Raw genomic sequence first — 27,415 nt, forward strand, 5'->3', positions numbered from 1 at the left:
TGGGTGTACCTCTCCTATTGCAACAAAATTTGAGCAATGTGACAAGGCTTTTCCAACATGGGAGCATCAGTGCAAGGAAAGTTTTGGCCGAGGTTTTATGGTCATGGCCAGTTTTTGTTATAATGGCGAATTTGAGTTGGTAGAGTCGCTAAAAAAGTGAAAGTCAACTCAGTATATTACCAGACTGAAGTTCTACAGCCATTGTTTGAACGTGAAATAAACACATTGTACGGTTCTGATGCTGAAAAGGTCTGGGTACACCAGGATAAAGCATTCAGTCCCAGCCACATTCCACCTGTGCTTTTTTGTGGAAAATGGAAGCGGTGACAGGTATTCGTCCGATCCCATTTGAGGATATACCTGTTAAATCACCCGATACCGCACCCATGGATTTTTGCGCATTCGGACTTTTGAAAAGAGCTCTCGGAAACCGCCGCCCCAGAACTGTTGAAGGTTTGTGGAAAGTCTGCCAGCAGGAATGGGACAAGATTGACTTTGCAGTTGTGCAGCGGGCTTTACTTCAATAGAAATTGTGATGCCGTGTGATAGTTCATGAGCAGGGAAAACAAATAGAAGACAACCGGTGATGGCAGCGGCAGCACGGAATTTCGTAGTTTTAAAGGACTGTCAAAATCGTTATCAAAAGGCTGAATCAACCCTCCGTACACACAGACACACACACACACACGGATATAATGATACCAGCTTTTAAGCTAATTAAGTAGAGTAAAACCATACAGTTTGCTACAATTGTATGATATGCTGTTTCATTTACTGAGTAATAAGTTTGTACATTCCATATGCAAACTGTTAGTATTAGTATTTGCTATATAGTTCCAAGAAGCCATAAGTTTTTGCTGCACTGACCAAAAATATATACATAAATAAACAGTCACTGTATATGATGGGCACAGCCTCTTTTTGTACATAGCCATGAGCAAACTGAGTTCGCTACTTAGTGTGTCAATCTTACATTGTGAAGACACTTTGCCACAAGTTGCTTGGTATTACTACTAAATAAAAAAGCACTGCTCCAATCGAGAAATACATTGCTTTTTATTTAGTGTCCAATTTGAGTTGAAACCCAGATCTAGCTTTCAACTTTAACTGGAGTCTCATAGGTGGGCTAGCAGACACGGAGGACTTGCGCAACTCTGTGATGAAATATATATCCACAATAAGTGAGATGCAAAATAGTGAAGTATAGCAGACATATCCAAGTAAAGGGGAAAGGCCTCAAGCCACATTGGGCATAGCCTTTTTCTGTACATAGCTATGAGCAAACTGGTTTTGCTACTTAGTATATTGATCTCATATTGTGGAAGTACTTCACTACGACTGCCTTGGCATTGCACTACGGTAAATAAAAGCCACTGTTTCTAGTAAAGCTGTTCATCAATGTTTATCACCTATTCTGGACTATAGCCATCTTCAATTACTTTTTTTACAAAATTTTGGGAAAATTAATTGCTCTTCCTTCAACATTTGCAAATTCTCAGTTTTAATATTGTGCAAATTACTGTACTTGGAGAAGGTAAAAAAGCCAACACGAGAACTACCACAAACTTCGGGAAACTTACTCGGAAAAACTGGGTTGCCGCTACTGCAATTTCTCCCTGCATTCCCGGTAAACAGATGGTGCGTGTTATCGGTAGTGGCAGAAGTCTTTTTTTTTTCCCTATTTTAAAACAGTGGGAATGGGAGGGATAAACACCCTAAGACTGGGGCAGTCTGAGGGTGTACCCTAAGTAAATTTCAGCCACGAAAACACTTGTGACCTCTAATAATGTGCTTTTAATAATGAGAAAAAACTAATCAATACGTCGTTATCGACTTCTACTGCCACTACTGATAACATGCAGTGTCTGTTTACCGAGACTGCAGGAGAAAGTGTGGTAGCAGCAAATCAGTTTTTCTGGGTGAGTTTCCCAAAGTTTGCGGTAGTTCTCATGGCTTTCTTTACCTTAGCCCTGTACTTTTTTTGAAAGCACTTGAACCAAACAGCACCTGCATTAAAACAACTGAACATTTTTACTTCTCTGCATATAAACTTCTAGCTTTTTCTTTAAAACAGACTTTGAAGCACAATGTTTTGGTTTTGATACTCAATCAATGAACAGCAAACTCTTCTTGGCATAAGGATCTCACATAATATATTCTTGTGGCACTTACTGGTGTTACTTTTCAAGAGTGTTCTTGATTTTTTTCCAACATTTGCACAAATGGTACAGACAAGCGTGAAGAATTGACTGCATGGACAACATCAACAGTATACCCTTCCTTTTCTAAATATTTAATCACTTTCATTTTAATATCTAAAAAATTGAATTTTGTTTTCTTTTCACTGTGCAACTACTATTACTGCTTGTTTGCATTGCCATCATTACACTCATTAGAAAGACCCCTCCCTGTGGAGGATAAAGTTACAGTCCACACCACAGTTATATGATATTTGTACTATAATCAAAAATGCAAGTGGTGGAATGTGGTCAGCTATAAAAGCCCAGTGGAAGTTTTGTACCTGTTTTTTCAGAGGAAGTGGAATTTAACATTTGTTAATATTAAGATCCTTATGGATTTGCAATAACAGCACCATGGGGAAGGAGTGCACATGTATGGGATGCTATTCACTCTGAGCACAGTATGGCAAGCAGGTGCATGCTGTTTCATGGTATAAATTGCTTCTTTGGCAAAGAAGATATTACAATGATTTCTTCAGTTTCCAATAAAGAAATCCTTCTCGGCAAAACACCTCTGTTTAAGGCATAGCTATGAGTGCAGTACTATATTTGAAGTAAAGTTAAAAATGGAAAATTCTTCCATGTGCAATGAAAAGTTTCTATACTGGATGTTTCATGTATGGATTATCTGTACACAGAATCAGCCAAAGAGCAATAAGAATAGATCAAAACTATTAGAGAAGAGCTAGATTTGTGTTTAACCCTCTAGCTCAGGAAATGGCAAATAGTTGATCACAAAACATATTTTAGTCAATTGTGGTGCACAGAAATAAAAATATATTATAATTTTTACAGAAAACACTAATGCCAGTAATCTCATTAATTACCTTGTCTGATTTAGTTTAGGTTTACTTCAAATATTTACCTGCCTAATGTGTTGCTTAAAACAAAAAAATTCATAATTCTACAACTAGAGTAATTTATCTAAGATGGAGATGCACTTCTAAAAATACTGACAGATGAACTGTGAGACTGTATTCATTTTTAATACATAAACTGTGTATGCATGTGTGCATTGTGGAGTTTTTAATCCACTTGAATGAAAAAAAAACCTGCCTGACTTTAAGTACCATTTTTTTCAAATTTGATGGAAGAAACACCAGATATTTTAACCAAGCAACCTTTGTCAGCAGCTGACTAATTCAGCCATAGCAAGAAGAAAGCTCAATGTCCCTTCCCTTGTCAATCAAAAATGTCTTGATTCTTAATTTTTGAATTCAAATTCATAAAGGTCTTAGGTCAAGCTGGCAGTGAGGGTGTTAAATTAGCTGGCATGGTGGAAAAGGTGGTAGAGAATGCAAAAAACATGGTGTAATTGTGCTGTCAAATATGAAGTTTTCTCAGCAGTGCCGATAGGCCCACAGCAGGTCATGGTGTCTTGTCAATGATATACAGACATTTTGCTAGCAGGGATAAGGAGGTGATTATCCCTTTGTATAAGTACTGCAAGTACTTCTAGACCTTGAGTACTGCATACAGATCTGGAGGCCTCATTTTAGAAAGGATGTAGAACTGCTGGAACGAGTACTGAGAAGGATAACAAGATTGTTGAGGGGAATGAAGGGGTCCTCTTACCAAGAGAGGCTTAAGTTCTGCAAACTGCAGCATCTGGTGACTAGGCACCTACAGGGTGAACTGATCGAGGTCAATAAGGCCTTGAATAGTTTGAGCAGGCTCAATGCTGATGGGATTCTTCCTCTTGCTCAGATTACAAACCTGAGGGGGCATAAATTCAAATTGAGGAAAGACAGTTGTAAAATAGATGTGTGGAAATTTGTCTTTAGCCAGAGGGTAGTTGATTGCTGGAGCAAACTTCAATCTGTCAATGTGGAGGCTGATAGCTTAAATAAATTCAAGGCAGAACTACACAAACATCTGAAATGAATGGATGGGTGAAATGGAAAGGGGTTTTTTTTTTTTTTTTTAGCTGATGCTGTATAAGCTTGCTTTCTTGCATCGCATGCCTCTACTAATGCCAAAAGATTGCAGCCCTTGGTCTAGCTGGTACGCTGGTGAAAATCATATTCCAAAAACAAAAACGTCTATTCTCAATTATAGTATTCATCCTCAATCTGCATAATTTTTTTTTTTTTAACTTGGGAAGTATACTCATAATTTGTTTATGAGTCTGTTTTGGTGCAAAAAGTGTACTACCCTCCCAACAGCAAGTTGATTTGGACAGCAGTAGATCTCATCCACTCTGCTACCCCAATTAGCTGTAAGCTAGTCAGGAAAATAATTTGATAACAAGACTGTTGCTACAAAAGATATTTTTGGTCTCATTATCCAATACGATACCAAAATTGAAAATAAAATTCTATATTTAACTATAATTGTTGTGTTTTATCACAAAAAAAAAAAAAAAAAATTAGTGACCTATGTACTCCAATGTGGCACCCAATCTTTTAGCATCTTAACATGCATTGTTCACCTTTTATTAAAAAAAGATGAATGCATGGTACACTAATGTGGCACCCACTGTCTTTATTTTTTTTTTTTTATGTACCTACTAAATAGTTAAAACAATGCTCAAAAAAAAAAAAAAAATGTTCCACACTATTTAGACAACTTTATGTGGTGAAGCAGCATTCACATATGTTAACATTAGCCAACTTGACTTTCAAAGAGACATGGGAGATTTAGTAAACAGGATAAGAGCAGAAATTTTTTTGGAAAAAACTAGATTTCTTGAAATCCAGATGTCACACTTGAAATTTAATTTCATTAACAATAAATGCACTTTATATTAAAATATAGCCACAGGATGTATTTAAATATAAAATAGATCCCATTTAATGTAAAATATTTTAATATAAGATACATCCCGTGGTATAGTCTGCTTTCAAACATTAAGCTTAGCTAGGATTTCCATGTTCTAAGAGAAAAAAAAAAGCATGTCTTATGGAAACAACAATACAATGGGACCTTTGCCCAACAGAAAATTTCCAATTTTTTTAAATAATGCAATATGACATTTAGCACATTAAATAAAAATTGTTTAAAACTTATTGTATTCTTCACATTCTATTTGATTTCTTTGTATTCCAGTTTGGTTCAAACAGAAACATTTTTATAAAATTTTCCTTTTATATTTGTCATATTTCTGTTCTGATAGTATTAAATTCACATATACTAATGGATTGTGAATAAATTTGTTCATATCATTAAATTCTATAATTTAAATTGCCCTTCTTCCATTAATCTCACTTTTTACTTCTTAAAATACAGTGTGCCTCACTAAGTTGGATATTAGACCACAAATTAGTGAGATTTTAACATATATGAAATTTGCCAGTAGGGTTAACAAGGTAATAACTGATTGTACAAAACAACTATCAAATTACATCTTGAATACTGTATACAGAGGTCTAGAAACATGTTTCCTAGAAAGAAAACAATTAAGACTTATTAAAAAGAAAACATTAAGCCATATAACAAGTACAGCAAATTCCTGCTGCAGTTAAGGTTGAACCAAGTAAGGCGCAATTCTGCCCCTACATGCCAAGCCCCCTAATATCCAATAAAAAAAGCATTTAAATAATAATTTCTAATTATCAATTAATAATAATAATTAACTGACAGTTAATTATTTGGTTGTGATTTAGTTATTTATGTTAAACTGTTTATGATTTGGTCAATGTTAATTTGCATTTTTTCTGCTCATTTAACTTATATCAGACAGCCGTCATGACATACTTTATGACTGAGTTTACAGGGACATCCACTGACATCTTGCTAGACAGCGGTCAATGACTGAAATACGATCTTTTCTGTAGTTCACAAGCACTGATTGAAGCGACAGCACTTGAGTTCCCAGTTTCTATTATCTAATTATTTATTTATTTTAAAAGGGTCACTTATTCTAGGTGAGTGGGGCATCTTCTTGGGTGGGAGGTTGTGCATTCACAGTGCTGAAGGTGGGTGTTGCTTTGTCTTTTCTTATTTACACTTGAGTGTTAATAATTATTTTATTTTGAATATTAGCTGCCTTGGCGTAAAATTGTAGAACTGTACCTATCTATTTCAATCTTAAATACAGCAGGAATTTGCTGTATTTGTTACATGGTTTAGTATTTTCTTTTTATATGTCTCAGTGATATTACCACGTTGGTGACTAAAATAAATGTCGTTTAAGATATCTACTTCTTTGAAAAAGTATAAAGATGAGCTACAGTTAACGTTTACGATAAAAGTTTGGAAATTTGGCATCTGCTGGAAAACATGAGACATTTAAGGTCTTAAAGCAAACAATGATGGGGCATATTTTTGCTTTCTAAGGTACAATAAGGCCACAGATTTAAATTAATGAAAGATAATTGAAAGATATCCTGGCTAAACTGGATAATAAAATTTGCCTTTTGAATAAATAAGTAACAGCTACTGGAATAAATCACCTCACCTAGTCTTCTAGAGTTTAAGAGTTTATGAAGATTTAAAGATGGATTACATAAATAGTTGGTAGTTGTAGATAAAATACTAGACTTTTTTTTTTTTTTTTGTTAATAACAGATGCTACGTAAAATTTACTTGCATCATTCTATCAGTTTAATGCTAATTTCTAAATAGTCAAAAATTGCTTATGTGATGATGTTAACAGCCTGCTCTCCAAGATATCCAAATTTTAAGTCATTTTTACTGGAACAAATTGCAGAGAATTTTATATGGATAATTACTGGCATGTTTAAAAGAACATTTATGCAAATTTCTCTGGTCCATAAAGTTGATAATATTTGATGCTCAACTTTCATTCTACACATCAGTTTAATTCAGCCACTTAATTTGGTAAAAGAGTATGTAAAAATCAATGCACTACAAAGTAGCATGTATATTTAGTAACATGTATATTTAGTAAAATATTTGTATATTTTAAAAATATTGCATCCAGAAGAAAAAATTTATGATTATTGCATATATGGAAAAAATATCAACTACACAGTAAAAACAGAACTATCTTACCACCCTTGTTCACTTTTGAACTTGTAAACAGCAGCAAGTATATGACAGAGTGAACCTCCTGGTCTGAAGTCTAAAAAACATTTCATCTGTTAAGAGAACAAATTTGTTCAATACACAAATAAAAATTACATTTATTGAAAACAGAATAATATAAATTTCAAACAATGCAATAAAATAAAATAAAAAACAGTGTCTCAAGAAAATGTATACATACTTTGTTAATATGTGCATATAATAATTTTTCACATAACAGGTTAGACAGATGAGAAAAAAATAACATAAAAGGTGGGATTGCATCCCAGGCTAAAAATTTATAACAATATACAGTGGACCCTTGCTTTACGGATGGTTCATTGGGCGATCAATTCACTTCTCCATAATAAAATGGAGAAGCGTTTCCCAAACTGTGTTCCACGAGATGCGAACAAGTGTTCCGCAAAAAATCGTAATTAATAATTAAAAAAATAAAATAAATAAATTTTGCATATTTGTAGCATACACCACTTTTGTATCATTATAATATTTAACATAATTTTTTTTCAGTTATTAATATACTGGCATAGACCAATAATCAAATAGACTGCGGAACACTTTATTTTGGCAGGCTTTGCATAGAGAAGTATGCGTAGAGATAATAACACATATGAAAAAGTAGCAATGTGGTGATCTAGTATGCCATTCGTATGCGATTTAGCCTGGAGTACACAGGTTGAAGGAGAGGAGGAAGCAAACTGATATCATAACTAAACTCACTTCCATGTATAAATTTTTGTTTGATAATTATTAGTATTTCAAAATATTATTATTAAAATGTGACCATGGCTTTGTCATTGAAAAAAGGAACTTTATAACAAGCAAAGTACTTCTAGTAGTGCAACTGTGGTTGATGAAAACAAATGCAATATTGTCACACTTCAAAGTGAGGATGAACAATCGCAGCCTTTTGTTCCCCAAAAATCCAAAGTGAAAAAACAGGAACCAACTAATAAAAGACCAAAACAAAAGTATAATGACAGTTATTTGAATTTCGGCTTTACATGTGTTGGAAATAAAGATGCTCCTGATGCACAGTGCATCATATGTAATAAAATATTAGCAAACAGTTTTTTGGCTCCCGCTAAACTTGTGTTTGGTGAATGTGTTGTGAGATGAAAAGCGTTCCATGACTAAAAAAGTTTGGGAAATGCTGCACTATAAGATATGTAGTAAGAGTCAGTCATTGTGATCATGTTTGCCAATTGAATTTTAATTGTATTAAATGGCAATTCTAATAAGCGAAAATAGAAGGTATATTATACACAGGCTATAAAAGTAAAGATATAAAGTAAAAATTTACACTTTATTACCTTGCCAATTAAAATTAAATGATGCGTGTAAATCGGAAGATATTTTCAACAGATTAGTAAAATAAAAATAAATTTATGCCCAAGTACATAGCCTAATTAATACAGTAATATGTATATACTAACTGATATTTTTTTTTGTGGGGGGGAGGTTGTAAAATTTAAAACAAAAAAAAAGATAGGCAATAAATAACAAAGAACATAGCATGCACAAATTCCGATGAACACGATAGATGCAAGTGAAATATGGAGAATCAAGTAACAAGTTTACAAAGCTTAAAAAGTAGGAATGATGAGAAGATTCTGAAAATTTATTTGTTTTTTTTATGTGTACTGAAGAGAAAGGGGAAACATTTCAAAATAATGTAGAAACTCAATTCCAGTTATCAGTATTATCGCAAATGCAATAAGATAGAGGTTACTACCCATTTATAATAGATCACTAACAGAAAAGCCTAATAAATTGGAAACTGCAAATTCTTTTTATTATTTTATAGTAGTGACCTCCAGAAATGCGCTTTAGAAAAATATCACAAAGGTGTTCAAAATTGATTCTTATAACAGATTCATATGATAACAATGAAAGTGTAGTGCATTTTAATTATTTGAATTGGTTTTTTTGAAATTAAAGCAGCTGATTCCACTAACCAGTGATCATGCTAACCGGTTCCTACTTATTTCACTATATGATGGAACTGTACTTTTAATTATAAAAATGGAATACCATTTCATTATGTAGCAATGAAACATTTAATGGCTTCCTTTGTACAATCAAACTGAAAAAAAAAAAAAAAAAAAAACTATACATTAAGAATGCATAGTTATAGTTACATTTTAATGTTTAAGACACACAAAGTTGATAACAAATGAGACATTTTCATTACTTGCGGATCTGCAGAGTTACATCTTGACATCAAGAGAGAAGGAATGGCACTGTACTGTGAGTAATGTAAAATATCTCATTCGTTACTTTGTATATATTATATATACAAGTAAAGATGACTACAAAGGTCTCAGACAGTTTTTAAATTCTGTACAGCTGATGAAAACTGGTGGAACCAACTGATGATGTTACCAACAGCAAATTCTAGTGGGAAGCATTCAAGGAATTAATGTTGGAAGCTACTAGACTTTTCATACCGATCAGACAATATTCTTCAGGGTTTAGGCCTAAATTGTCTTTAAATGAACTAATGAGACTCATAGCAGAGAAGAAAATGCATGGGATGCACATAAATTATCAGGCGACACAGAAGCCTATGGCAGATACAAGCTAGTCTGTAATCAAGTCACAAACAAGATTAGGCAATTGAAGGCAGATTACGAGAAATCTTTGGCAAAGGATGCTAAGAAAAGCAGCAAGGATTTCTTTACTTATAGAAACTCTAAAATGAAGGGGATGAATCTGATTGGTCCACTTGATATCGATGGTTCGACTGTTGATGATCCTGCTCAGATAGCAAACAAACTGAAAAAATATTTTCTATCTCCATTCACACTTGAGGAGTTATTAAGCAGAAAAATGTGAGAAGTTTATCAAATTGTAACAGAGTGCTTAATGATTTTGTAATACCAGAGAGCAAAGTGGAGAAGAAATTGTTGAAGTTAAACATAAGAAAGGCACCTGGTGTGGATGGGATCTATCCAATTATATTAAAGGAAGAGGCAAAGGAACTATGCAAACCCTTAGCCATAATTATGAGAGCATCCTTGGACTCAGGGGAAGTCCCAACGGACAGGAGATGTGCAAATGTATCCCCAATTCACAAAGGGAGGGTCGAAGGGTCACACGAGTAATTACAGACAAGTTAATTTAACTTCTGTTCCAGGTAAAATAATGGAGTCACTGGTTAAAGATGCATTGCAGGATCATCTAGACAAGACTGCAGAAATAATTCCAACACATCATGGGTCTGTTAAGGGAAAATCTTCTCTGACAAATTTGATTGGATACTATGATGTGGCTACAAAGGAACAGTATGCAAAAAATAATTTTGATATCATATACTTGGATTTCAGGAAGGTTTTTGACATTGTTGCACATGGAAGACTACTGTACAAATTGGAGCAGAATGATATTAAGGGTAAATTGCTACAATGGATAAAAGGATGGTTGAGTGGGAGAAGACAGAGTGGTAATCAATGGACACTGCTCTTTGTGGGCTAATGTTATTAGTGCTGTCCCACAGGTTTCAGTGTTGGGCCCACTATTGTTTTGTATATTTATCAATGATATTGATGAAGGTGTATCATGGTTAGTGTCAAAGTTTGCAGATGATACAAAGGTTGGCAGGGTTGTTAATGACAGTAATGAAGTAAAGGATCTAGAAAATTTGGGCAGATGGGCTGAGAAGTGGCAACTGAAGTTTAACATTGATAAATTGAAAGTACTGTATGCAGTACATATGGGTAGAAGTAACCCCAGAGAAACATACCAACTGTGTGGTACTACACTTAGGGTGGTAGAAAATGAAAAAGATCTGGGAGTAATTGTGCAGTTAGATATGAAGTTTCCTGAGTAATGCAGACAGGCTGCAAGAGCAGGAGGTAATTATCCCTTTGTATAAGGCAATGGTCGGACCCCTTGAGTACTGCATACAGGTCTGGAGGCCTCATTTTAGGAAGGCCTCATTTGAACGTGTACAAAGAAGGGCAACAAGATTGATGAGGGGGAATGGAGGAGTTCTCTTACCAAGAGAAGCTTGAGTTCTGAAAATTGCAGCGGCTGGAGACTAGGCACCTGCGAAGTGATCTGATTGAGGTGTCTAAGGCCTTGAATGGGTTGAGCACACTGAATTCTGATAGGTTTGTTTGTTATTTGGTTTTTAGGAGCATTAGCAACTAAGCTAATGCTCCGGGGATATGACCACCGCATATCCCAGGAGCAATCATATTGCTCTGGGGATATGCGGTGGTCATTCCCTGACCTTTCCGCATCCTCCGTATTTGGTGGTCACTGGCTCGAACCCCAGTCTAATCAAGATGCGTGTGCTACACACTGCTGCTCCTGCTTACCTGGCTACGGAGGCACCAAGTCTGATAGGATTTTTTTGCTTGCTCAGATTATGAACCTAAGAGGGCATAAATTCAAATTGAGGAAAGACAGTTATAGAATAGACATGTGGAAATTTGCCTTTAGCCAGCAGATGGTTAACTGCTGGAACAAACTTCCAAATGTTGTTGTGGAAGTTGACAGCTTAAACAAATTTAAGGAGGAACTGGACAAACTTTTAGAGGGAATGGTTATGTGATTTTTTTTTTTTTTTTTTTTTTTGGCTGATGCTACATAAGCTTTTTGGCTGATGCTACACTTGCTTTCTTGCATCACATGCCTCTATTACTATTATTATTATATCTTAAACATTAAGATATAATTATAAACAATTATAGTTTAATTTTCACATTATGAATGAGGTCCCTAAGATAGAAACAGGCAATGTATAACTCTGTTAATATTTTTTCAATTTAATCATATAAGGATGCCATGAAATGTTTTATTATTAAGCGGATGTTGCACGTGATGTTTTTCTTACTGACGGGAAGGGAGAGGCAATGGTTGGAGCCCTGAGTTCAGTTGGGTGCCCAATAGTGATAACATGGGGTTGGCCTGCTGCTGTTCTGACAGTGGGGAAGACGTTTAATATTTTTATAAATATCATATCGCTGTTATAAATTAATTGTTAACACATTGGACTAGGAGACTTGGTTGGAAGAAGCCATCCTATAGCAAAAAAAAAAAAAGTAAGCCTTGTTGCATCTCATTATTATGCATCTCTCAGCAGTGAAATGTATACTTCTCATTGTCTATGTGCATATAATCATGCCCATTTGCTGACCACATTAGAAATAACTTTTATGGGATTTTTTTACATTCTGAAGAGAGAGAGAGAGAGAGATCAAATATGGTGCAACACAATTATAGTTCAACAACACAGAGAACTTGTCCTTTGTAATTTTTTGTGAATTCAGACAACAGTGTAATCACTCTACATGATACAATTTTGTTGTGTATTATGGCTGTGCTAGTTGATATTAAATATACATGCTATTAATAAACTGATAGTAAGAATTATTTTATTTTTCCATACTTTTTCTCTTTCTTTTTACATTTCTCAGGTGATAAGAAATTTGGAAAACGCATACCTTTCATTTTACTTTGAATCAGTGGTGTGCTGGGAAATTTTTAACCAGCTCACCTTTTTAACAACCCCCACCCTATTTGAAAAATACGTGGCAGTTTCTCCCTTTGTGAGAATTACAACTCCCCAAAAGTATAAACAAATTCCATTATCAGCAAACATCTGCTTAATTTTTTCTGGTCTGCTTCTTCTTAGGGTAATGATTTTATCAGGTTCATGACAATTCTAGAAGTTCAAAATCTTTGACAGACTTTGAGCATGGGAATGTCATTCCACTTGCTTGAAGCAGTTAAGAAGCAGCAGCAGCCCAGGCAAAATTAAGCGGATATTTGTTGGAAATAATATTCTTGTAAAATTGCTAGTGCAGATAATTAAAGGGTGCCAAAATAAGTGCATCCCAGCTGAATTTTCTGTGTCACCATATACAGTCGGTCCTCGTATAACACGTGTTTACATTACACGAATTCGATCATACACGATTTATAAATAGGGGAACGTTATCTTATATAACACGAACCGAATTCGCTTATGCACGATTCGCCTTTGTGTTTACAAGAAATGGCAGTCGAATGCGGAATCACCCCAACAGAATGCAACACGATAGGAATGAAGAAGATTCTGAAAATGTATTTATGTGTTTTATATCAGTGAAGGGGAAACACATTTTACCATAATAACGTAAAAACCAACACAATTCCAGCTATCGGTATAATCGCAAATGCAATTAGATGGAGTTTACTACCAGTTTATAACAGATTCCACTAGCAGAAACAAAACTGGAAATTGTTTTTATTGTTTTATGGTAGTAACCCCCCAGAAATGTGCTTTAGTAAAATGTGGGGTGTTAATAGTGTATCTCGGCCTTTACGGTGTTGTTTATTCAGTTGCTACCCACGCGAAGCTTTGTTTATGTGTATCAAGGGTGCCTCCTCGTTTTGTAATTGTGCTTTATTCCCTAAAAATTAGTAAAATACTTAAAAGGTGTGAAAAGGAAGCGTCCTGGTGAAGACACTGCAGATTCAGAGAAAAAAAAAAAAAAAAAAAAAAAGCAATATCGATAAACAAAGGCGGACTGGATCAAAAATTCTTACCCGGGAAAATTTATAGTGGCCTCATACTACAGTTTATGGCCAAAATCACACCGGCCTCCGGCCCACCGGGATTTCCCGGGTAAGGCTTATGGCCAGTCCGCCTCTGTCGATAGAGAAAAAAATATGAAATTGTGAAACGCTTTGAGCGAAATGAAAGACCGTGTGATATTGCACGTGCTGCAGACCTAAATGAGGCAACGCCGAGAATTACAAAGAATGCGGAGAAAATAAAAACAACTTTCATAGCGGGAACAACTCAAAGTGTAATTAAAATCCATTAGATTAAGACACAAGAATTGGAAGGGATGGAACGGCTGTCATCTGTTTGGATAAAAAATCAAACAAAAAACAAGTTTGCTTACGATAGAAGCAAAAGCATTATTTTATTACGTAATAGTCGTAATAAAATACGTAAGCATTTTATTACTACTTACGTATTATAATTTATACTTACGTATTATAAAATACGTAAGTATTTTATTACGACTATTTTATTTAAAATAATAATTTTTTTACGAATAAAATACGTATTTTATTCGTAAAAAACACTTTTTTAGTATTAAAAAATACTAAAAATACTTTATTATAATATAATAAAAAATATTTATTTTTTATTTATTATATTATAATAAAAAATATATTTTTTATTACGTATTTTAATCGTTATAAAATAAGTAAGTATTTTATAACGATTAAAATTACCCGATTATTTATTGTGTTTGGTAATGTTTTGGTTCCAAATGTGTGTTCAATCTTGGGTGGTCGGCACCTAACCCCACTTTTCCCATAGGGCCTGTTGTTTATATTGCACGATTTTGCATTGCACGAGAGTTTCTAGGAACACAACTATCGTGCTATACGAGGACAGACTGTACAAGCTTACCATCCAAATGCCATTAGCCATTGTGGATTAAAGTGTATGCCGCTCCATCCATTGTCAGTTTAACAACTGGCTTGCAAAATTCTTGAAAATTTAACAATCGGCTCGCGTGAGCTGGCCTCCAAGGCACTATTACTTTAAATCCTTTTTTATGAATCATTCTAAAAATCCTGTTACTAAACTCAGTTTATCATTTAATGCTTCTTTATCAAAATATTCAATAACAATAAGACTTCAAGTTTAAATCTAGCACTATGATCAACTCTTGTTACTTCAAAAATGATATATTCCTGGGATTAGCATTAGCATTAGTAGAGGCATTTGATGCAAGAAAGCAAGCTTATGCAGCATCAGCCAAAAAAAAAAAAAAAAAAAAAAAAACACTTCCACTTCACCCCTCTGTTCGTTCAAAATACCTGTCCAGCTGAGCCTTAAACTTATTTAGGCTATCAACCTCCACCACAAGGGATGGAAGTCTGTTCCACCAACCAACCACCCGCTGGCTAAAGACAAATTTCCGCACGTCTATCCTACATCTGTCTTTCCTCAATTTGAATTTATGCCCTCTCAGGTGATTATTCTGAGCTAGAGGAAGAATCCCATCAGCATTGAGCATGCTTAAACCATTCAAGGCTTTATACACCTCTATCAGATCACCTCGCTGGTGCCTAGTCTCCAGACACTGTAATTTGCAAAACTTAAGCCTTTCTTCGTAAGAGCACCCCTTTGTTCCATTCACTAATCTTGTTGCCCTTCTCTGTACTCGTTCCAGCAGCTCTACATCCTTCTTGAAATGAGGCCTCCAGACCTGTATACAGTACTCTAGGTGTGGCCTGACCATCGCCTTATACAATGGAATAATCACCTCCTTATCCCTGCTGGAAAAATTCCTGTATATCATTGACAATACTCCATGAGCTACTCTTGCAGCCCGTCTGCACTGCTCAGAGAACTTCATATCTGCCTGCACAACCACCCCCAAGTCCCTTTCATTCTCTACCACTGTCAGTGTTGTACCACAGAGTTGATACGTTGCTCTGGGGTTGCTGTTTCCCATGTGTAGTACTTTACATTTGTCAATGTTAAACTTCATTTGCCACCTCTCAGCCCATCTGCTCAACCTTTCCAGATCCTGTTGCAGCAGCATAGTGTCAGTAGTGTCCTTGACAACCCTGCCAACCTTTGTATCGTCTGCAAACTTGGACATTAATCCCGATATACCATCATCAATATCATTTATAAATACAGAAAACAATAATGGACCCAACACTGAGCCCTGAGGGACTCCACTAATAACATCAGTCCACGATGAGCAGTGTCCATTGATTACCACTCTCTGTCTTCTCCCCCTCAACCACCCCTTTATCCATAGCAGCAATTTGCCTCCAATGTCACACTGCTCCAATTTGTGTAGCAGTCTTCCATGTGCAACAGTATCAAAAGCCTTTCTAAGATCCAAGTATATAATATCAAAGTTATTCCCTGCATCCAGTTCTTTTGTGACTGCATCATAGTATCCAATCAAGTTGGTCAGGCAAGACTTCCCCTTAACAAAACCATGCTGTGTCTGAGCTATAACTGAAGTCTTGTCTAAATGATCCTGCAGTGCGTCTTTAACCAGTGCCTCCATTAATTTTCCTGGAACAGAAGTTAAGCTCACAGGTCTATAATTACTTGTGTCAGCCTTTGATCCTCCTTTGTGAATTGGGGTCACATTTGCACATTTCCAGTCTATGGGTACCTCCCCTGAGTCCAAGGAAGCTCTCATAATTATGGCTAAGGGTTTGCTTACTTCCTTTGCTGCCTCCTTTAATATAACTGGATAGATCCCATCCACCCCGGGTGCCTTTCTTGTGTTTATCTTCAACAGTTTCTCCTCCACTTTACTCCCAGTTATTTCAAGATTCTGTAACTTACTGCTAGAGTTGAATACACCTCTGGCATTCCCCTCGCTGAATAACTCCTCATGTGTGAATGTCGATGCAAAATATTCATTTAGTTTGTTAGCCACCTGAGCAGGATCATCAACACTTGACCCATCAATATCAAGTTGACCAATCTGATTCATCCCTTTCCTTCTAGAGTTTACATAAGTAAAGAACTCTTTGCTGTTTTTCTTTGCATCCCTTGCCAAGGATTTCTCGTAATCTGCCTTCGCCTGCCTAACCTCCTTTGTAACTTGGTTGCATATCAACTTGTATCTATCATAGGCTTCTGTGTCATGTGTTAATTTGTAAGTATCCCATGCATTTTTCTTCTCTGCCATATGCCTCATTAGTTCATCTGACATCCATTTTGGCCTAAACCTTGAACAATATTTCTTAGTTGGTATGTAAAGCCTAGTAGCTTCCAAGATAAGTTCTTTGAATGCTTCCCATTTTGAATTTGCTGTTGGTAACATCATCAGTTGGTCCCACTGTATAGAATTTAAATACTGTCTCAGTCCATCGTAGTCGCCTTTACGGAAGCAATAACCCTTCCCTTTACCCCTAATGGTAGTTACCTCTTTGAGTAAATCCCACTTCAGCACACTGTGATCACTGTCACCTAGTGGTTCATTTATCTGCAGATTCTTAATGCATGAAGAATCACTGCTGATAATCAAATCAAGAGTATTACTCCCTCTAGTTGCCTCCCGAACATGCTGATGTAGAAAACAATCATCCAATAAATCCACAAAAGCCCTGCTAGTGTGTGAGTATCCAGCCCCCAAATTCCAGTCAATATCTGGGAAATTAAAATCTCCCATTATAAGACACTCTGATTTACTGGCCCACTCTATTTCCCTGTACAGTTCCTTATTATACTCATCAGAGTCATTAGGCCTATAGCACACTCCTACTCTCAATTTTGATCTCCCAATGTTTATGTCACACCAAACTGACTCCACACTGCACTGTCCAGCGATGTCGACTGGCTTCACTTCCTTGGTTTTTATGTGTTTCTTAACTAATAGCATAACACCTCCCCCCTTCCTATCCTGTCTATCCTTTCTGTAGACGTTGTACTCCCCAAATTGCAGTTCCGCATCCCTTATATCTGTGTGACACCACGTCTCTGATATCCCAACAATATCTGCCTTCGATGTTTTGAGCAATACCTCAAATTCATCAAATTTATTTACTAAACTCCTAGCATTGGTGTACACGCAAGTATACCTGCACCTGTTTCTATTCTTAGCTACCCTAACACAACCCATGTGTTTACTTGTACCACAATGGCTCCCAGCAGTCTCTGAAATACCATGCATCTTGTTTTTCAGGCTTCTGCTCATTCTAATAGAAGTTTGCCAGTGAGAGGACTAAGTAACATGGGTGAAATATAGAATAATAAATAGTACAGTATGCAATGATTTAACTGCTCATAATTAGGAATTAAACAAAAAAAAAGTACATACTGGTAATCTAGTAAGAGGTGGCTTGCTAACAGTCTTTCCAAATGCATCCTCTTGAAACTGAATAAGTTGTATAACTAAATTGGCTAATCCTTTGTTTGTTGGTGGGTCTGCTTGAGTATACTAAATTAAGAAAGAATTAATTAGAAAAATAATTCAGCAAATTAATATCCAATCTCACAATGAATAATAACCTGTTAACCTCATTCTTTAATTTCTAATTTTGCAAAACAAATACAAGTATCCCTTGATTTATGTCATCATTTCACTTATATGTTCATAACAAATTATAACCAAATTGACCCATACTTCCATTCTCTCACACTTATGCATCCAATGAAAAAGCCAACAAAAATTCATCATACTGGGCTCGCTTGCAAAAGTATACACAATAATGAAATATGAAAACAGTCCTGTAATTATTATTATTTACATTTTGGGACTACTGGAAAATAATATATCAAGTTGAATGATTGTCTTCCCCTTACTACTGAAAATAATAGTATGACTCCAACTCAAACCATTTTAGAAGGAAATTAATATCTCTAAAGCCTAAAACAGCATTGATGAAGCCAGTAATGAATTTCCTCCAAATGAATGGTGAATGGGAAAAAAACTTATAGTAATTTCAGAAGATCTGAAGAAACTGCAGAACAAATCCAAATTGATATTGTGAAACTAGGCAAGATGTGGACTTTGGAGAATTGGAATTGCCACAACAGAGGCCACTGGCAAATGAGGATTACCTTCAGCTGGAAAAACTGAGACCAGAAAAAGAGGGATGGCAATGAAATTTGTTAAGATCACAAATTAGTTTCCAACCATTTAGGGGCAATAAAAAGAGATTAATCCAACAAATGATCCAGTCTATGAACGAAATGATAAAGAGAATAGAAGTTTGAGGAATTCTATGAGATCCTAAAGGGAACTCTGCACTGGAGTTTAAAAAAAAAAAAAAGGATCCCATTAAACTCTGATATTTGATTGTCAAATGAGACCTCAAAAAGGTGAAATGATGAAGAATCAGAGTCCACTTAAATAATTTTTAAAGCCTGTTCACATAAACAAAACCTTCAAATGAAGGTTTGTTTTACATTTTAATTATCTCATGATAAAGATTTACAGTAGAAGGAAAGGATTGAATCACATATCTATGGATTAACTATTGATGACCTGCTCACATTGCATACAAATTGAATAAGTATTTCACATCTACATTTCACACATGAGGAATTCTTTAGGAAGGGGATGGAAGTAGTTTATCAAACTCTAATAGTCCCTCTAATGTTGTTTTGTATATTTATCAATGATATTGATGAAGGTATATCAGGCTTAATGTTGAAGTTTGCAGATGATACAAAGGTTGGCAGGGTTGTTAATGACAGTAATGGCAGTGTGCTACTGCAACAGGATCTAGATAATTTGGGCAGATGGGCTAAGAAGTGGCAACTGAAGTTTAACCTTGACAAATGCAAAGTACTGCATATGGGTAGAAGTAACCCCAGAGAAACATACCAACTGTGTGGTACTACACTTAAGGTGGTAGAAAATGAAAAAGACCTGGGAGTAATTGTGCAGTCAGATATGAAGTTTTCTGAGCAATGCAGACAGGCTGCCAGGGCAGGTCATGGGGTTGTGTCAATGATATATAGGAATTTTGCTAGAATGGATAAGGTGGTGATTATACTCTTGTATAAGGCAATGTTCGGGCCACACTTTGAATACTAGATACAGGTCTATAGGAAAGATGGAAAGGTGTTGAGCTACTAGAACAAGTACAGAGAAGAGCAACAAGATTAGTGAGTGGAATTGGCTTAAGTTCTGCAAATTACAGCACTTGGAGACTAGGCACCTGTGAGGTGATCTGATTGAGGTGTATAAGGCCTTGAATGGCTTGAGCAAGCTCAATGCTGATGGGATTCTTCGTCTCGTTCAGATTCCACACCTGAGGGGACATAAATTTAAATTGAGGAAAGACAGTTGTACAATAGATGTGCGGAAATTTGCTCATAGCTAGCGGATGGTTGATTGCTGGAAAAAAATTCCATCTGTCGTTATGGAAGTTGGCAGCTTAAATTCAAGATTAAACTAGACAAACTTTTGGAATGAATGGATGGGTGAAACGGGAAGGGGTTTTTTTTTTTGGCAGATGCAATATAAGTTTGCTTTCTTGCGTCATATGCCTCTAATGGTTAACTCTGTATTGATAACTCACTATGCAGCTTCAGGATCAGCCAGTTTATAATATCGATGCCTCTACTCTGTCCGACAGTGACAGGAGGGATCCCGAGTAGTGTGTATGCGGGGTTTGTTATTTGGATTTTTAGGAGCATTAGCAACTAAGGCCATATTGCTCCGGGATATGCGGTGATCATTCCCTGACCTTTCCGCATCCTCCGTATTTGGTGGTGACGGGTTCGAACCCCGGTCTAATCAAGAAGTGTGTGCTACGCACTGCTGCTCCTTCCCACCTGGCTAAGGAGGCACCTATGTGTATGCGGGGCATTGTCGAGTTCACATTATGTCAAGCAGCTGAGTATATTCTTACCATCTGTACACCACATACAAAAATTTCATACAAAAAAAATCTCCCAAAAACTTCCTTGTTCATTTCATAAATATACGCTGTCTCAGTTCTAATCTCAATGAAGTCCATTTCCACTTACAGTCTGCCAAACCCCATGTACTTTTTCTGACAGAATACCAGTTATCGGCTGATTCAACGACTGTTCATCTGAATTATCTGAATTATTCACTATATGATTCCTTTTGCTTCAAAGGTCGTACTTGTGCATATGCCCATTCTGATATTCCCTGTCAGAGATTTAGTAAGTTGGAATCTCCTCGTTTCGATCTTCTCTGTAAAATCTCTCTACCACATTCTGTCAAATTCATCTGTTGCCTCTATAATTCTCCCAACTCCACTAATCACTTGGAACTCTGACTTCCTCTCTTTAAAACTTTACTTTTTGCAGTCCAACTTTCCTATCAGTGAGGTAACTTTCCTTGCTGATTTTAATGTTCACAACTCAGCTGGCTTCTGTTTTCTAGTCATATGGACCAGCTGGTCAAGATGTTGAGGCTTTTGCAATTACTAATGACCTCGCACAGATTGTTCACTTACCTACCACCAGGATACCAGACAATTCTAACCACACATCTTTGATCTCTGTCTCACAAACAACTCTTCTAAGTAAACAGCAAAGTTAGTGGTCCTGTAAGCACCTCAGATTACAACTTGGTGATCATGTCTTCTCCAATGGAGCCTTTCTCTCATGGCCAATCTCAACCTCTAGTTGTTTGGCATTACAAGAATACAAAATTATCTGTGAGATTTCTTTTCCTTGGTCAGATTAGTTTAAAATCTTTTGATGTCAACATTTTCTCAGATTGTGTCAGTGAAATTATTTTTGTAGGGATGGAATTCTTAATTCCACGCTACACCTTAAAATCTTGTTCTTTATCTAAATCTTGGTGTTCCAATAAATGTGCTAAGGCCATTCAAGAGAAGAATGCTGCATATCGTAATTGGCTTGTTTCCAAATCTCCAAGTTCATTTTCTGCTTACACCAAAGCTCACAACAATTGTAAAGTATTTATTAATCATTTCAAACAGGCTAAGAGTAGAAAACTTCCTTTTGTCCAAATGATAATCGAGGATGATGGTCTCTTGCCAAAGCTACTGGCTACAACTTTTTCTCATCTCTGTTCCACCTCTGTCAAAACCAGATGGTTCTATTGCCATTTCTGCCACCTCCCACCATTCCCAGTACACTGCATTCAATGAATCCTACAGTCTTCTGTCAAAAAGATGTCAGAAGGATTCTGATCAATCTTGATGCTAAGAAAGCTCCAGGTTCTCATGCCATTTTTCCACTTGTTCTCAAAACCTGTGCTCCTGAACTTACACCTATTCTTTGCTGCCTTTTTTTACTTTCTTATTCCAAAGGTGTTTTTTCTTCTGCTTGGAAATTTGCTCATATCCAGCCAGTTTCTAAAAAGGGTAACAAATCCCTCCCATCCAATTATCATCCTATTGCACGTAGTTCTACTCTTTCGAAAGTAATCGAGAAATTAATTAACCAACAATTATTAAACTATCTAGAAAGCTTCCATCTGATCAACAATTGCTAGTATGGATTCCATCAGAGTTGATCCACTGGTGATATTCTGGCTTATGTTACCATCTCTGGACAAATTCAATGGCAAAGTTTGATGAAACTCAAGTAGTTGCTCTTGACATTTCAAAAGCTTTTGTTCATGTTTGGCATAAAGGTATTCTACATAAGCTTCCATCTTACTCTTTGCCAACTAATTTTTGTATTTAGGTATCCAGTTTTCTCTCTGACTGCTGGTGATGGCAGATGACTGTCTTCTAACTTCTCCACTAATGCTGGTGTTCCCCAAGGCTTAGTCCCACTCTTTTCCTCTTATATATTAATAACCTTCCATTGTGACCAGAAATCCCATCCATATTTTTTCAGATGACAGCACATTGCATTCCACCTTCCATTTGAAAAACCATGCCCTGCACAAACGGCTTCAACTTCTCATATCCACTACCATTCCTTAAATGCCGATCTCCTGGTAATTCTCCAGTGGGACAAAGACAGTTGATTTCAATCCTTCTAAAACTTAGTCCTGTCTTATATCTCGCAAAAAGTATTCTTCTGCTCCTATGCTTATCTTCGATGACACACAGATTTCTAGGCAAGATCATATATCTCTATTGGGGATTACCCTGACTTCTAATCTCTCTTGGAATAGGCACATTACAAATATTGCTTCTCTGCATCTAAAAAACTGGGTTCTCTCTCTCTTTCACTCTGGGCATTACTTTTCTTCCAAACAACTGTTCACTCTGTACAAATCTGCCCTACCATGGAATATTGTTCCCACAGATGTGGGAACAATATTCCATGGTAGGGCATGTGGCAGTGCCCTCAAAATCTCGCTCAGGCTTCTAGATTCCATTCAAAAGAGGGCAGTTAGTTTAATTAATGGCTCATCTCTAACAGAATCTATCATCTCTCTGTCTCACAGACGTTGTCTCTGCTGCATGCCTTTTCTATAGATATTTCCTGTTCTTCTGAATTGGCTTCTTTCCCATTCTCTCTTCCAAAGCGGTCCAAACACATGCTGCAATCAGTCAACATGTTTTTACTACCCAACTTAACTTATAGAACCAACTTTTCTTCTTCGTAATTCATTCATTCAACTTCCGAGTTCTGGAACAACCTTCCTTCATACGTATTTGCTGAAAATTACAATCTACAGAAATTCAAGTATAATATCAACAAGTATCTTCTTTCATCTTCTCAACCTTCAACCCATGCACAGTACTAAGTACTACAAGTTCTAATACCTCTTGTGTTTGGGGGTTTTGTAAAAAAAAAAAAAAAAGAAAGAAACCAACTAGATTAAAATTAATGGTAACATAACACACATGATACAACTTGCTTGTATACCAGACTAAGCAAATTTATATTTCAGTTTATATTTGTAATTCTGCACCAAAACAAATGTACAGGCAACTACCTAAACATCATACGTTGTACATATGGACTATCTCAGTATATATTACTGAAATAATGAAATGATGTGGAATCCTGAAGGGATACCATTTCCATATATCAACCAGTCATTTGTAATTATAATGATTATAATTGATATACAAGATGTGGCAATAAAGTTCCTGGACTGTTGCAATAAAAAAAGAACACAAAGTGAAGGAGCTCAAAAATGGTTTTATTTTTATTCAAAATAATCACCACACGACTGAATGCACTTATTACACCATTCTAAAAGTTTCTGAAAAGAGTCAGCAAAGGCATCCAAAGTGGATGCCTTTGCTGACTTTTTGCTGATTATGTTCAATTCAGTTCAATTCAATTTCTGAATAATCTTTGCCGATTATGTTCAATTCAGTGGTTATGTTTTTCTTTATGTCCACAACATCCTAAATCTCTTTCCTTTGAGGACAGTTTCCACCTTGGGAAAGAGAAAGAAGTCTACTGGTGCCAGATCGGAAAAGTAGGGTGGATGGTTGATCTGTACAATGCCATGTTTCATCAGAAATGTCTTCACAAAAACTGTGGAATAGGGAGAGGAATTGTTATGTAACAAAACCCCTTTCTCAGCCTCATTTATCTCTGGTCATACAGAAACACCCAACGCTCAACTCCAGTGACAATATAGCCAAGGAAATTAGGATTGTTTTGGAAAGTCTGGATGAAACCTTTGCATGGTGACTCTTTGTTGCTGCTGCTCATCCATGAGGCTGTGCAGCATAAATTTTACAGACCTTTCTCTTCCCTAAATCGTCCTGCAGAATTTGACAAATTGTCTCCTTATTCATATACAACTCATCAGCCATATTGTTCTAAAGGTCTGGCCATATTTTATAATGGATGGCCAGAGACCATTGTTCGGCCATCTTTTATATTAAGGGAGCACAAAAAGAGAGCAGCACACCTTTAGCCATAATTATGAGACCATCTTTCCTTGGATTCAGGGTAGGTCCCTATGGACTAGACATATATGAATGTATCCCCAATTCACAAAGTGGAATCATAGGGTGAAGAGTAATTATAGACTGATTAGTTTGACTTCTGTACCATCTAGACAAGAATGCACATATACTAAAGTCACAGCATGGATCTGTTAATTGTCTGACCAATCTGATTGGATACTATGACAGTGACAAAGAAACTGGACCCATAATATAATACTAACAACATATACTTATATTTCAGGTAAGCTTTTGATACTGTTGTGTATAAAAGACTGCTGTACAAACTGGAGCAGTGTAGCATTAAGGGTAAGTTACTACTATGGATGAATGGGAGAAGTGGCTCTTCTTGGACAAAGGTTACTAGCAGAGTCCCATTGAAGTTCACTGCTGGGCCTGTTTTCAATATTTATTAATAATACTGATGAAGGCATCAGGCCTAATGTCTAATTCTGAAGATGATAGGAAAGTTGGCAAAGTGGTTAATGACAGTAATCAGGGTATTCTACTGCAACAAGATAAAGGTTTGTTTGTTGTTTGGTTTTTAGGAGCATTAGCAACTAAGGCCATATTGCTCCGGGATATGCGGTGGTCATTCCTTGACCTTTCCGCATCCTCCATATTTGGTGGTGAAGGGCTCGAACCCCGGTCTAATCAAGAAGCATGCGCTATGCACTGCTGCTCCTTCCCACCTGGCTACGGAGGCACCTTAAGATAAAGGTAAATTAGGCAGATGGGCTGAGAAGTGGCAATTGAAGTTTAACATTGACAAATGCAAGGTAGTTCATATGGGTAGCAGTAATCCCAGATTAACATACCAACTGTGTGGGATCAACCTTAGGGTAATGGAGAGCAAAAAAAATCTGGAGTAATTATGCAGTCAGATATGAAGCTCTCTGAGCACTGCAGATAGGTTGCCATGTCAGCCCATTAGGTTTTGTCAATGATATACAGGAATTTTGCAAGAAGAGATAAGGAAGTAATTATCCCATTATATGGGCAATAATTAGGCCACATCTTGAGTACTGCATATAGATCTGGAAGCTTCATTTGCAGAAGAATGCGGATCTGTCACAGCAGATGCAGAGAAGAGCAACAAGATTAGTGAGTAAAACAAAAGGTTGCTCTCATCAGAAAAGGCTTCAGTTCTGAAAATTTCAGCGTGTGGAGAATAGACACATGCAAAGAGATCTGAATGATAAGGCAATGAAAGGACTGAGTAAACAATGGAATCTTTTTTGCTCAGGCTATGCACATGAGGGGGAATAGATTGTTGCAGGATAGACGTATGGAAATTTGTCTTCAGCCAGCAAGTAGCTGATTGTTGGAGGAACAACCTTCCATTTGGTGTTGTAGAATTGGGTAATCAAAATAAATTCAAGGAAAAATTAGACAACCTGTTAGCAGAAATGAACATGTGATATGGGAAGTATTGGTTTTTTTTTTTTTTGCTGATGCTGTATAAACTTTTTTTTATCACACTTGACATTACTAATATTAATTACTTCAGCTATATGTGAAAAAAATTTACGGACCCCTTCAAAAATAGTTTGCAGACCCCTATATATATATGGACAAACATGCATATATTTTTCTCTCTCTCTCTCTCTCTCTCTCTCTCTCTCTCTCTCTCTCTCTCTCTCTCTCTCTCTCTCTCTCTCTCTGTGTGTGTGTGTGTGTGTGTGTGTGTACACTGGGTTTTCTGAAAAGAAAATTCAAAGTAGTAGTAGTAGTGGCATGTGATGCAAGAAAGCAAGTGTATGAGCTTATACAGCATCAGCCGAAAAAAAAAAAAAAACACCATTCCCTCCAAATGCCTGTCCAGTTCCTCCTTAAATTTATTCAACCTATCAACTTCCACAACGACAGATGGAAGTTTGTTCCAGCAATTAACCACCCGCTGGCTAAAGGCTAAGTTTTATGTTTAAAACAACCCAACTTAATATATTCTTATTTTTACATAAATATATAATAACTTTATTGTCAATTTGCTATACATACATACATAGAACGTATAACTTGACAAATTCCAGAGGCTCCATTTCAGAGACCCCCTAGAACTGGTCTACAAACACCCAAGGGTTCAGCGGATCCCTGTTTGGGAAAACAGAGGTCTGCTGATCTAAACGATATAAATTACTGTGACAAAGAAACTGAAAACTGCAGACCACAGCTGTTTACACAAAGTGAACTCATGACAAAGTTTTCATGAGAGATTTACATCTACCCAAAGTGTTTGCTCAGCATTTAGGATCAATACTTAAATCCAAGAATCTGCTGGCCCCAGGAACACCCCTTTCATAGTACAAACATCATGAAAAAGAATTGGTTCCTCATTTTTTTTTTTTTTTTAAGAAGGCTCAATGATATATTGCAGCAACATTCCTACAGTTATGAACTTTTTTTATGAATTTTTTTACAAAAAAAAGAGAGTGGAGGCTATTTTTTTGCCTCATCAAGCTAGTTCATCCCAAAACCCTGAATAAAGAAGCAAATTGTTTCAAGTATGTTTGCAATACATTCCCATTACTTACATATGAAAAATATCAAAGCAGAAATTTTTTATTAGTCCTCAAATCCACCAGCTACTGCTAGACTATATTTGAAGAATCCATGAACCAAACTAAAAGAGACACTTAGACTACTTTAAAAATGTAGCACGCAATTCTTTGGGAAACACTCAGATTACACTGGTCAACATGTAAAATGTTACAAAAATGAAAATACCCAATGTTGACTAATTTTATGCTGCTGAACACAAAAATCATTAAAATTTTTCAACTGGCTCTTGTTTTCAAAGTTGGGGTCTCATACTAGCGAGTTACTCTACATTATCAACTACAGCTCTCAGCAAAAAACCA

At 36.2% G+C, this 27,415-nt stretch overlaps 1 protein-coding gene across 1 annotated transcript in view; it reads right to left on the reverse strand.

Annotated features, from left to right (window-relative positions):
- Nucleotides 1-27,415, reverse strand: part of mor (SWI/SNF- related protein mor) — a 385,701-nt gene that overhangs the window by 353,709 nt on the left and 4,577 nt on the right. The window contains exons 2-3 of the mRNA XM_090390116.1: nt 18,047-18,166; nt 7,197-7,282 (exon numbers count right to left, since the gene is read on the reverse strand). Of these exons, the coding sequence (XP_090246242.1) occupies nt 7,197-7,282; nt 18,047-18,166 (206 nt within the window). The remainder of the gene's footprint in view (nt 1-7,196; nt 7,283-18,046; nt 18,167-27,415) is intronic.

Source organism: Mastigoproctus giganteus, chromosome 2 (assembly GCF_048544385.1).
Source record: "Mastigoproctus giganteus isolate SK-2022 chromosome 2, ASM4854438v1, whole genome shotgun sequence".
NCBI classification, from domain to species: domain Eukaryota; kingdom Metazoa; phylum Arthropoda; class Arachnida; order Uropygi; family Thelyphonidae; genus Mastigoproctus; species Mastigoproctus giganteus.